At 35.1% G+C, this 13,130-nt stretch overlaps 1 protein-coding gene across 1 annotated transcript in view; it reads left to right on the forward strand.

Annotated features, from left to right (window-relative positions):
• Positions 1 to 13,130, forward strand: part of AR (androgen receptor) — a 249,229-nt gene that overhangs the window by 181,763 nt on the left and 54,336 nt on the right. Inside the window, exon 3 of the mRNA XM_049767206.1 lies at positions 2,327 to 2,443. Coding sequence (XP_049623163.1) covers positions 2,327 to 2,443 — 117 coding nt within the window. The remainder of the gene's footprint in view (positions 1 to 2,326; positions 2,444 to 13,130) is intronic.

Below are 13,130 nucleotides of genomic sequence, written 5' to 3' on the forward strand. Positions count from 1 at the left end.
AAGGTTAATGAAAGAATAATAAAGCTAGGTTTCCAGAGCTGAACTGTGGTAGATTCCTGGTATCTCATATGGTTCCCTGTGCACAGCCAGTTGTTCCTGAGTACAGAGTCAGGAGTAACCCCTAATGTGGGCCCCTAAAAAGGGAAAAAAAGAAATGCCTTCATGGCCAGAGAGATAGCACAGTTGGTAGGGCATTTGCCGTGCCCACAGCCAAACCAGGTTTGATTCCTCGGCATCCTATGTGGTTCCCCCAAACTTTCCAGGAGTAATTTCTGAGTGCAGAGCCAGGAGTAACCACTGAACATTGTTGGGTATGACCAAAAAATAATAATAATGCCATTAAGAAAAATACAGAGTTATGTAGGCATAATCATAAATAGGGTGGATAATGGTTTCCAGAACATTGAAACTAGAATTAAAGTGCAGGAATATTTAGAAACAACCTATGGATTTTGTATAATGTTTCACCAAAAAAGTAAACAGTTTACCATCTCTCTAGGGTTGTGACAAAAGAAAAATAAATGGTAGTTAGTAATCAGGTAATGAAGTGGCAGACGGAAAACTCATTTACAATTGTATTGATTTCTATTTGATAAAACATGAGCAAGAGAGTGAACCTGAGCTTGAAAGAAACTTAAAGAACAGAGAGATACATCTAAAATTCCAGACAGAGAGTTGACATGTCAGCATTCCAGGCTTAGATGGTATATAAGAAGCTGCCTGCACAAGGTGATGAAAAAGACTGTCTTCTCCCATCAAGAATCTGAGTGCAGCAATTCACTTATGTTCAGTAAGGATATTTAATTCAATAAATGAGGCTGGTTTTGGTGTGCATGACTTCCAAAATTAAAGGACTGAGTCAATGAATCTGTGTGAGTCATTAGGAAATCTGAACACAAGGAAGCAAGAGTGCTTTTACTGATAAGTCAGTGTCATTCAGATACAGCATTAGTTCTGCCCCAATTCTCTAGGGAATGTGAACTTTAAATCAGTACCTAAGGCACTACAAATGAGGCCTTCCCACATGAGCTCTCACAGAACAATAAATACTGAAGAAGCAAAGGAGCCTACCAAAATCAATGAAAAGATCCCCCAAGCAACAAGGAAGTTAAACATAATAAACTATTTGCTTATTATCAAATTATTGATAATGATTATTATTTATTTATTGCTGAGAAGAGAATTTCACAATGGCAATGATATAAATGCACAGCAACTAAAGTTCTATAAAACATACCTCCTGAAAAACATGAAAGAAAATGTTAGAAAACTGCAATCAGCACTCATTGAACTGAAGGACATTGTAGGTGAATTAAAAACTCACTGAAAGGCCTCAAGAGTAGAGAAACAGAAGCCTTGTAAGAAACAGTTTGCTTGAACTGGTTCAAAGATGCAGAAATCTTTCAATAAAAACACAAAGTATAACATATAATGAAAAGAAACTAAGGCAACATCATCATAGAATTTTGAGATAGTTTTAATAGGAACAAAAGCTGAGTTATAGGACCCTCAGGAGAGTGTCAAAATAAATAAAAAACTATTGGCAAAATAACTTTATAGCTGAAAACTTTATCAGAGTTACCAAAGCAATACCCAGGTTCAAGAAGTCCAAAGGTCTGAACATAATAAACCTAAATAAGACAACACATTGTTATTAAAATGATAAAAAGTGAAGAGAGAATCCTGAGGAAAGCAGGATCAAGGAAGAAACTAAACAGTAAAGGAACCCTAATAAGATATATAGCAGATCTATTAACTGCTTCTCTACAGAAAAGAAGATAAAAACAACTTATTCAGATGACTTACTTTCTAATTCGTGGCTAGCTTCATCAAACAGACTTTCTCTTTGATTTTTATAAGTTGAAGATTTAGGGGTTTCATCTCCAACAATATAAAATAATTCAGAAATCCATTGAATGCTCTTGCATATATTTTATGTGTTTTGCTATGAAATATAAGCATCTTACTTTCTCAAGTGTAATTAAATATATAATCACTGGAATTGGTTATAGAAAAAATTGCTAGAACCCAGATCTGCAGAATCCATCAATCCCTAAAGAGATCATCCTTTATTTTTTTCATTTCTGTCTTTCTAGCTTTTCTCCCCAGATAAAAAAAAACATTGAGTATCTTAAGTAAGTCCTTTAAGTAGATATCATAAAAATATAACTGTTGAAAAAATAAGTATACTGGTGAGTTAAATGTAGTTTGATTTAATAGATGTCAGGACATATATTCATATACTTTCTACTTAGAACTACTCAAGAACAGAAATACTTATAAAAACATTTACAGTGCTATAACTCTCATACTTTTTTTATTTCAGGGAAACAGAAGTATCTGTGTGCCAGCAGAAATGATTGCACCATTGATAAATTCCGAAGAAAGAATTGTCCATCTTGTCGCCTCCGGAAGTGCTATCAAGCAGGGATGAGTCTAGGAAGTATGAAACATTTATTTACTTACTTACTTACCTACTTACTTACTTACTCACTTAAAGAAAAGCATCACATAGTTGATCACAATGTATTTGTTTCCAGATAAGTGGAAACAAAGTTATTGAATAAATAGAAAGAAAAAATAGAAAAGAAGGAAAAATAAAGTGAAAAATACAATAGCAAGCACATTTTGTGAACATTATTATATCTCCAATGAAGTCATTAATACTAGGGAAGAGAGTTAGTAAGCTCTGGTTGTTATCTGTCCATTTTGTTAAAATTGAATGTTCCTTTAAGGATGACAGCATCAAACAAATTAAGATTAGAAATACAAAACACTATTAATGATACACATTTTAGGGTCGTGTACCCCGCTACCAGGTCTTCTCGAAGAAGGAAGATGTGGGAGAAGGGTACCCACATTTGCTCCCAAAAGCTCTGGTGATTACCAGCCCCAAAATTGACGTGCCTAAAGTGTGATCATATTGTTATCCCTAAAGAGAATCATAAATATTCACAGATAAGGCAGAGCCATCAAGGGGATGGTGATTCTGGGTGATGGAGCAAGCATGGCTTTGGTAGGGCAGAGGCTTGAACCCACCCTCTGCTCCAGAGATGGCAGGTTTCATTTGCTTTGGTCAGTGAAACCATAATCATTCTCACCTTGTTTCATATCTGTTGAGAAAAGAGAGTCTGTGGAGCTGGCCCGGTTTGAATATGGCTATTGCATTTGTGGGCATGGTTACAGCTGCCAAGCTTCCCAGAAGAATGAAGATGCATGAGAAGGGTTCTCAGGTTCACTCCAAAAAAACCTGGTAGTATCAGCCTCCAACCCAAAGTGCCTGAAGTTTGGTAAGATTGATGTCTCTGAAGGGAATTATAGAGGGTCACAGATGAGGCAGTGCCATCAGGAGAGTGGTGATTTTGGATGGTGGAGGTAGTATGTATGGCTTTTTCAGGACAGAGGTTTGAATCCTATCCTCCTGAGATGGCCAGCCTTCTGCTGCATGGGCCAGTGTAGCCATAATCTTTCATGTCTTAGTTTATATCTCGTTCAAGAAACAAGTGAGTCTGTGTGGCTAGCCTGGTTCTAATATGGTGACTGAAGGTTGTTTGTGTGTAGTTATAGCTTTCAGGCTTTCTGGAAGAAGCAAGATATGGAGGGAGGCTGCCTACATACACTCCAAAAAGCCCTAGTGATATCACCCCCAAACCGGCATGCCTAAAGTGTTGTCAGATCAGTGTCCCTGAAGAGAATCATAAAGGGTCATAAATGAGTCAGTGACATTGGGTATTTCTGGATGACGGAGGCAGCAAACGTGATGATGGCAGGGCAGGATCTTCTGCTCCAGAGATTACCAGCCCTTATCTGTTTAGGTTGGTGTTACTATAGTCTTTTAAGGCATGATTTATGTCTCTTTCAAGAAAATAGTAAGTTAGTAAGTGTTGGAACTGGCCTAGTTCCAATATGGTGACTTACATGTTGGCTAAATTATTTAATTTCCATGCTTTCGGGTAGAAAGAAGATATAGGGAGAGGGTGTCCACCCTTGCTTCCAAAAGCCCAGGTGATAGCAGCCTCAAAACCATTGTACCTGAATTGTGGTCAAATAGGTATCTCTGAAGGAATCATAAAAGGTCTGAGGTGAAGCAGGGTCTTCAGGGAAACTTTAATTATATGTGATGTAGGCAGCAAGCATGGGTTATGCAGGGTGGGGGCTTGGCCCACAATCTCCTCCCGAGATTCCCATCTTTCTGCTGTGTGAGCTGGTAAAGTCATAATCTTTTGTGACTTGGTTTACAACTTGTCGAGAAAAGAGTGAGTGTATGGATTTCTTCCACTTCAAACATCTAAAGCATTTATTTTCATGTTCCTATTCCTCTCATTTTCTCATTAAACAATATTTATCTTTCTATTTTTCAATTTATATTAAGTGGGTATTCAGAATACTGTTGATTATAGTTTCCAGCACACCACATTTAACATCAGAGCTCACACTTTGCTCCATAAATACCTCTTGGGCCCTTTCCATTAAGCACTCTCCAATGTTTCTTTTCCTTTATTTTGTTGTCTCATGAATTTGTATCTTTATGTCTCACATATAAAATAGATTATTATGTATCTGTCTTTCCTTTTGATGGAGTTAACTAGACTGATACCCTTAAGTTCCATCCATATAGCTGCATGTTGCATTATTTAATATTTTATTACTTTGCATAGTATTTCATTGTGTGGATATCCCACAATTATTCATCCATAGGTGGATATTATACTTGCTTTCTTATCACGGCTATTTTGTTAAATGCTGATATGAGCACAGGTGGAAATATATCCTCTAAAATTAATGTTTTTATTTGAAACATAGATGTCAAATTTCTTTATTTTATGATCCCAAAGAAATGAACTATGACTTTTGACACCTTCCTGTCCAAATTAGCCAATAATTGGTGACATTTTAAAAGTTATTTGTTATTATCTCCTTTAGTAATCAGTATATAAGCAAGAGGATTAAAATATAAACCAGGTTCAATTATTGGATGAGTAAATATGGATTTGTTCATGATTCATTCTCTATGAAAAATACATCTGACTTTAGGTTGTTAATTTGTGGCAAAAATGAGAGAACCAAAAATTCAAAATAATCACAAGTTCAGAAATACCTAGGCCCCGAAATTCCAGGAATAGCCTTAGTTAAATATTACTTAAGTTGTAGGGTTTGCCACCTGGAATGAACTACTGATTGACTTTGAAATTTAGGTTGTTAACTAGAGCTAATATCCTGTCCCACATTATCTTTGGAATGAGCAGGGTTTTTTTTATATATTTTATTTAAGCACCATGTTTACATACATGATTGTAGTTGGGTTTCAGTCATAAAAGAACACCCCCCTTCACCAGTGCAACCTTCCCACCACCATTACCGCCCATCTCCCTGCTTCCCCACCCCATGCCTGTATTCAATACAGGCATTCAACTTCTCTCACTCATTAACATTGTCATGATAGTATAGTCATCTCTGTTGTCTCTGGGCATTATTACAATAATGTCTTTTTTATTTTTCTTAAAACCCATAGATGAGTGAAACTATTCTGTCTCTCTCTCTGACTTATTTCACTCAGCATATAATATGTATATATATATATATATATACACATTATGTATAGGAAAATTGCATGACTTCATCTCTCCTGATGGCTGCATAATATTCCATTATGCATTTGTACCAAAGTTTCTTTAGCCATTTATATTGAAGGGCATCTTGGTTGTTTCCAGAGTCTTGCTATTGTAAATTGTGCTGCAATGAATATAGGTGTGAGGAAGGGATTTTTTTCTATTGTGTTTTTGTGTTCCTAGGGTATATTCCTAAGATTGGTATAGCTGGATCATATGGAAGCTCAATTTCCAGTTTTTTTGAGGAATCTCCATATTTTTTCCATAAAGGCTGGACTAGACAGCATTCCCACCAGCAGTGAGTGAGAGTTCCTTTCTCTCCACATTTGCGCCAGCACTTATTGCCTTTGTTCTTTGTAATGTGTGTCATTACATCATTGTTGTTTTAATTTGCATCTCCCTGATGATAAGTGATGTGAAGCATTTTTTTTCTTGTGCTATTTGGCCATTTGTATTTTTCTTGGAGAAATTGTTCATTTCTTCTCATTTATTGATGAGGTTAGATTGTTTTCTTGTTAAGTTCTGTCAGTAAATTGTATATTTTCTATATTAGCCCCCTATCTGATGGGAACTGGTGAATAGTTTCTCCCATTCTGTGGGTGGCTTTTGTATCCCGGGCACTATTTCCTTTGAATTGCAGAGGTTTCTCGGCTTAATATAGTCACATCAGTTTATTTTTGCTTCCCTATGTTTGGAGAGTGCTGTTTCCTCCATGAAGATGATTTTAATCTCAATGTCATAGAGTCTTTTACCTTCGAGTTTAGGGTCTGATATCAAGGTCTTTAATTCATTTGGATTTGACCTTTGTGCATGGTGTCAGATGGAGATTTGCATTTGCTTTTTTGCAAGTGGCTGACCAGTTGCCCCAACACCACTTGTTGAAGAGACTTTCCTTGCTCCATGTTGCATTTCTTGTCCCTTTATCAAAATTAATTGTATATCTGGGGCACATTCTCATAATACTCAAATCTATTCCACTGAACTGAGTGTCTGTATTTATTCCAGTACCGTGCTGTTTTAATTGCTATAGCTTTGTAATACAATTTAAAGTTGGGGAATGTGATGCCTCCCAAATTCCTTTTCCCAAAGACTGCTCTAGATATTCATGAAAAAAATTAAGATTTAGAGCATTTGTTCATCTTTTACTTTGTGTTGCATTCAGTATGTTTAATACTGTGTCAATGTTTATATTTACAAAAACTAATCTGCTTTCTAAGAATGCATGAGTTTTCATTTAAAATCTAATATTAATTTTTCATAAATTAACCAACAGTCTTCTCAAAACAATTCATATTTTTACAATGAATTTATTCATTTGCAGTTTCAGACAACTTTTAAAGAAGCATCTAAATTAGTGTTGAGTACTCTCCTTCATCAGAGCTATATATTCTGAAGTGGTTTTCTAGTTAATCACATCAATTGAGATCATCATAAAAATCAGCCTCATTTTTTCTGGCTTAATCCAGGAAAAATAAAATCTGGTTAAATGGAAGGAATTATCAAAAGTGGTCCATCAGGAAAAATTATAAAGGGATTGATCTTGTTCTCTGTACAAATATCATGACCTTATGAGGATTCTAATAAAATCAATCCTCACTTGATAATCATTATACAAATTATTTTTACAAAATGGAAGCCTTCATATAGAGAATACTTTGATTTTTGATCTGTTGATAGAAATATTAAGCAAATATGTTTTGATATAGGTTAATTTTAATGGTAATATAAATCTCCATAAACTGTTTAATCCAAACCTTAAAATATTACCCAAGTCTCAGATAACACCTTTCCTTACAGTGTGTAATCACATCAAGTTTTTGCTATATATCATTCTTGCACATGGCTGACCCTAGTTCATCATAAGCACATCAGATGGTCTGCTGAGCAACTCCTGAGTGCAAAGCCAAGATTAGATCTTGGCAAGCTCATTTAAGCAGAACATCTAAATAAATTACATTTCATAATCACAAAAAAGTACCATGAACCTTTCTGAAATAAGATTCTAGGAATTATATATTATATAATATAACAGTTTAATAATTAATATTTTACTATATTAATATATTACTAATTTATATGAATTATTATATTGTATAAATTATGAAATACATAATATATTATATAAGTATAAGTTATATAATAAAATATTAATTTATAATATATTATATCGGATATTATATTCAACTTCCACATTAGAAAAAACAGTATGTTATCTTGTTACACATTATATGTTTTAAAATCAAATTATTCTTTTACTAAACATGTCACATATTGTTTGCTTGCCTTATATAAGTTGTCCTTGATCTCTAATTTTACTCTTACCGTAAAAATTTAGTGTATGTCATATTTTAATTCCACAATCGAAAAATAAAGAACATCAATACAGATGTTAATGTTGATCAATACAGATTTCTGACCTGACCCTTGCCTCGTCAGAGAGTTTGAATTTTATATTGCATAGTATGATTTTTTGATATGCTGTTGGATTTGTTTTGCTAAGGGTTTGTGTATTAGTGCAATGTTTGATTTGTACAAGTTGGAATAATGAATTCCTCTGTCATCAACAATTTGGAAGAGCTTAAGGATCAATAGCAATATGTCTTCTCAAAGGTCTGATAAAACTCAACAGTAATTCCATCTTGACTATTGTTTTTAGAGATATTCTTAGCAGTATACTGTTTTAGTTTCCTTGTATATGCTTGACCTGTTCCAGGTTTCTTCTTTCACCACATTCACTTTTAGGAGATTAAAGGTTTCATTTTTATTGCGTTTTTTATTTAAAGCTTTGTGATTTGCAAATTTATTCATAGTTAAATTTTAAACAGTTTCAGCATCATTCCCACCAACAATGTCGATCTCTTTCCACCAATGTTCCAAGTGTCCTTTCCATACCTCTCCTTTACCAGAGTTAGCCGTAATCATAATAGGAACCTTTATTACTTTGGTTATTAAAGTTTGGGTCTCATGATTTCAGTGTTGACTCATGGTTTGTCTATTTGTTTGCCCTTCCTTTACACCACCAATGAACCTGAGTCTCCTTGATCCCTTTCCCTCATTAATTTACATCCGTCTTTCTCCTCCTCCACTTAATTCCTTTTATTCTCTTTGTTATACTCTGTAATGAAAAGTGTTCTAGAAATTATATGGGTTATATTGTTACACAGTGTTCTAAAGATTTTATATTTCTAAGAATATTTCCATTCTATGTGCTCCAGTACACACAGTAGAGTTTAAGTAAAAATGGTTAGAGATAAGGAGAGAGCTGAGAGACCTATACCATGAAAACTTGAAAACACTTTGAAAAGAAATTGAATAAGACCTAAGGAAATGGGAAAACATCCCATGCTCATGAATTGGAGAATCAATATTATCAAAATAACCATCTTATATAAACTACTTTAAAAATTCAATACAATCTCTTTCCAAATTCAGAAACATTCTTAGAACAATCAACTATGAAGTTTGTATGGAACCATTAAAGAATTAATATAGCCAAGTCCATATTGAAAACCAAGAAACTGGAAGGCATTACACTATACCTAACCTGAAGCTCTACTACAAAGCCATAGTGATCAGAACAGCATTTTATTGAAATAAAGACAGAATTTTAGACAAATGGGTCAGAACAGAGTATGCTGTGAGAACCCCCAAGTGTATGGTCAATTAATCATTGACAAGGGAGCCAAGAAATTGAAATAGAATAAAAACAGTCTCTTCAATAAATGGTGGTGGAGCAATTTGATAATCATGTGTAAGAAACTAAAGCTTGATCCATATCTCATACTCTACACAAATGTTAGTTCAATGTAGATCAAAGACTTTGAGATTAAACCGGAATTTATAAAGTTCATCGGGGAACAGATAAGCAGAACACTTCAAGACTTAGACCTCAAAGAAGTCTTCGATGATAGGATGGCAATGACAAGGAATATAGAATCAAATATGAATACATTGGACTACATAAAAAGAAACATGGATAAAAACCCAAGGAACACTAACTGAATGGGAGAAAATATGTGCACTTAACACATTAGATAAAGTTTTGATGTCTAAGATATACAAAGTACTCACAAAGGTTAACTCCACAAACCTAAAAATTCCAACAAAAAATGGGGAGAGGATATGAACACAGACTTCTCTGAGGAAGACCAACATATGGCTTGCAGGCACAGTGAAAAATTCTCATTATCATTTATCATTTGGTAATTCCAAATCAATACATCAGTGAGTATCATCTTACACCAGCGAGGATGGCACATATCGAGTATACAGGGAGCAGTTTGTATTGGTGGGACTGTTGTGAGAAAGGAATTCGCACCCACTGCTGGTGGGAATGCTGCCTGATCCATTCCCTATGGTAAAATGAATGAAATTATTTTCAATAAACTTAAAATTGAGCTGCCATATGACCCAGAAGTCCCTGTTTTGGATATCTATCCCCAGGACACAAAAACATGCATCCAAAAGGATTTATTCACACCACTATTCACTGCAGTACAGTACTATAGATAAGACTTGGAATCACCCTATATGTGAAAATGTGAAAAAATATATCATGAAAATGTGGAACATATATACAATGAAATTGTACTTATCTATAAAGAATGATTCAGTCATGCAATTTTCTGCAACATGTCTGGTACTGGAAGATCCTATGTTAAATGTGATAAGCCAGAGAAGAAGGAAAAATAAGAATGATATCACTTATATGTGGTGTTTAGAATAACTGCATGAAAAAATGCAATGGTTTAAGTACTAGTTGTCTTGAACACTCTTGACCCTAGGGTACAGCAATAAGAACATAGTGTGGAGAATAAGAAAAAAAAATATGAAAGGATGGGATGCCTGAGGACAAGTGTTGTTTGGTGCATTGGGAATGCTAAATAAAGGAAAAAAGACAGATCTAAATATACAAGTCAAAGGCAACAATAATGGAATCAAGAGACCCAAACTTTAACAATCTAAATTTACAATAAGCCTGCTATACTATCAGGCTGGGGGTCAGGATGTGTGGTATGGAATGCACTCGGGAAACATTAGAGGAGGAAGTTTGACACTGGTCTTTGTATTGTTCTTGATTCATTGTACGTCTAAATCCCAACTATGAAGGACTTTGTAAATCACAATGATTTGTGTAAAATAAAATAAAATTTAAAGAAAGAAAGATTATTATGCTATAAATGACAGTTCTCAGCATAGTTATTTCTCTAAATACACTAACCACTCTTTGTGTTGAGCTTCATATCTTGAGCCAGTACTTCTGGCCCTCGTCTCCAGGAATTATTTCAATGTCTTTAATTTTTCTTAAAACCCATAGATGAGTGAGACTACTCTGTCTCTCTCTCTCTCCCTCTGACTTATTTCACTCAGCATAATAGATTCCATGTACATCCATGTTTAAGAAAATTTCATGACTTCATCTCTCCAAATGTCTGCATAATATTCTATTGTGTATATGTACAACAATTTCTTTAGCTTTATCTCTTGAAGGGCATCTTGATTGTTTCCAGAATCTGGCTATTGTAAAAAGTGCTGCGATGAATGTAAGTGTGAGGAAGGGATTTTGATTTTTTATTGGATGTTTGTGTTCATAGGGAATATCTATAGGAGTGGTATATATGGATCATATGGGAGCTCAATTTCCAGTTTTTTTGTGGAATCTCTATATTGTTTTCCATAAGGACTAGACTAGATGGCATTCCCACCAGCAGTGAATGAGAGTTCTTACTTCCCAGATCCCCACCAGCACAGATTGTCCTTATTCTTTGTTATGCATGTCAGTCTCTGTGGTGTGAGGTGGTACTTCATTGTTATTTAGATTTTCAACTCCCTGATGATTACTGATGTGGAGCATTTTTTCATTTGCCTTTTGGCCATTTGTATTTTTTCTTTCACAAAGTGTCTGTTCATTTCTTCTCCCCATTTTATTATGAGGTTAGATGTTTTTTCTTGTTAAGTTCTGTCAGTACCTTGTATATCTTAGACATTAGCCTTTTATATGACGGGTATTGGGTGAATAGCTTCTCTCATTCTGTGGGTGGCTTTCTTATCCTAGGCATTATTTCCTTTGAGGTGCAGAAGCTTCTCAGCTTAATATAGTCCCATTTGTGTATCTCTGTTTCGACTTGTTTGGAGAGTGCTGTTTCTTCCTTAAAGAGGCCTTTAGTTTCAATGTCTTGCAGTATTTTACCTACATGTTTTTCTATATATTTTATGGTTTCAATTCTGATATCAAGGTACTTAATCTATTTGCATTTGAACCTGGTGCATAGTGTTAGCTGGAGGTCTAAGTCCGTTTTTGTTTGTTTGTTTTTGTTTTTTGCAAGTGGCTTGCCAGTTGTCCCAACACCATTTGTTGAACAGGCTTTTCTAGTTCCATTTTGCATTTCTTGCCCCTTCATAAAATATTAATTGATTATGTATCTGGGGAGAATTCTCCAAATACTCAAGTCTTTTCCACTGATCTGAGTTTGTCTTTATTTCAATATCGTGCTGTTTTAATGACTATTGCTTTGTAATACAATTTAAAGTTGGGAAAAGTGATGCCTCCCATATTCCTTTTCCCAAGGGTTGCTCTAGTTATGCTTGGGTGCTTATTGTTCCAGTTGAATTTCAGGAATGTTTGAAATACTTCTATGCAATGAGCAGGGTATATGCCTCCATTTACGAATATCCCCTTTTATTTCTTGAAGCAGGGTTTTGTAGTTTTCTTTGTATAAATCCTTCACATTTTCAGTTAAGTTGACTTAAAGATATTTGAGTTTGTGTGGTACTTATATAAATGGAGTTGGTTTTTTCCGATATCCATTTCTTCTCTATTATTATTGATGTATAAGACCAATGATTTTTGCATGTTAATTTTGTATTCTGCCACTTTGCTATATGAATCTATTGTTTCTAGAAGTTTTTTGGTAGAGTCTTTAGGGTTTTCTAAATATAGTATCATGTCATCTGCAAATAAAGCTTGAATTCTTTCTTTCCTAGTGGATGGCCTTGATATCTTTTTCTTGCTTAATCACTATGGCAAAAAATTTCAGCACTTTGTTGAATAGTAGTGGTGAGAGAGGGCAGTCTTGTACTGTATTTTAGAGGAAAGGCTTTTATTTTATCTCCATTGAGAATAATATTTGTGTTAGTAACTGGGAGAGATGAGGGGACCTGCTCCTTTTGTGTGTTGCTCTTTTTCTCTTCTGTTTCCTAAAACTCTCCTGAGAAGGCCAAGAAAGGCCCAGCAAGAACTGTCCTATAGGTGCCAAAGCCAAGCTGCCCGAAAAGATTGAGTGAAAACCAGCTACCAGAGTGCCCCAGGAGCAGAAAGGTAGCTCCTATGTCTGTGAAGGCAGTCGGGAGGGGTCTGCTCCTGCTGTGAGCTTAGTAATTGGGAGAAATTGAGGGACCTGTCTCCTTGGTGTGTTTCTCTTCATCTCCTCTGTCTCCTGAAACTCTCCTGAGAAGGCCAAGAAAGGCCCCGCAAAAAGTGTCTCCTTGAAGCTTCAGAAGAGTGCTGCTTCACTTTGCTTC

Source organism: Suncus etruscus, chromosome X (genome assembly GCF_024139225.1).
Source record: "Suncus etruscus isolate mSunEtr1 chromosome X, mSunEtr1.pri.cur, whole genome shotgun sequence".
Classification (NCBI taxonomy): Eukaryota; Metazoa; Chordata; class Mammalia; order Eulipotyphla; family Soricidae; genus Suncus; species Suncus etruscus.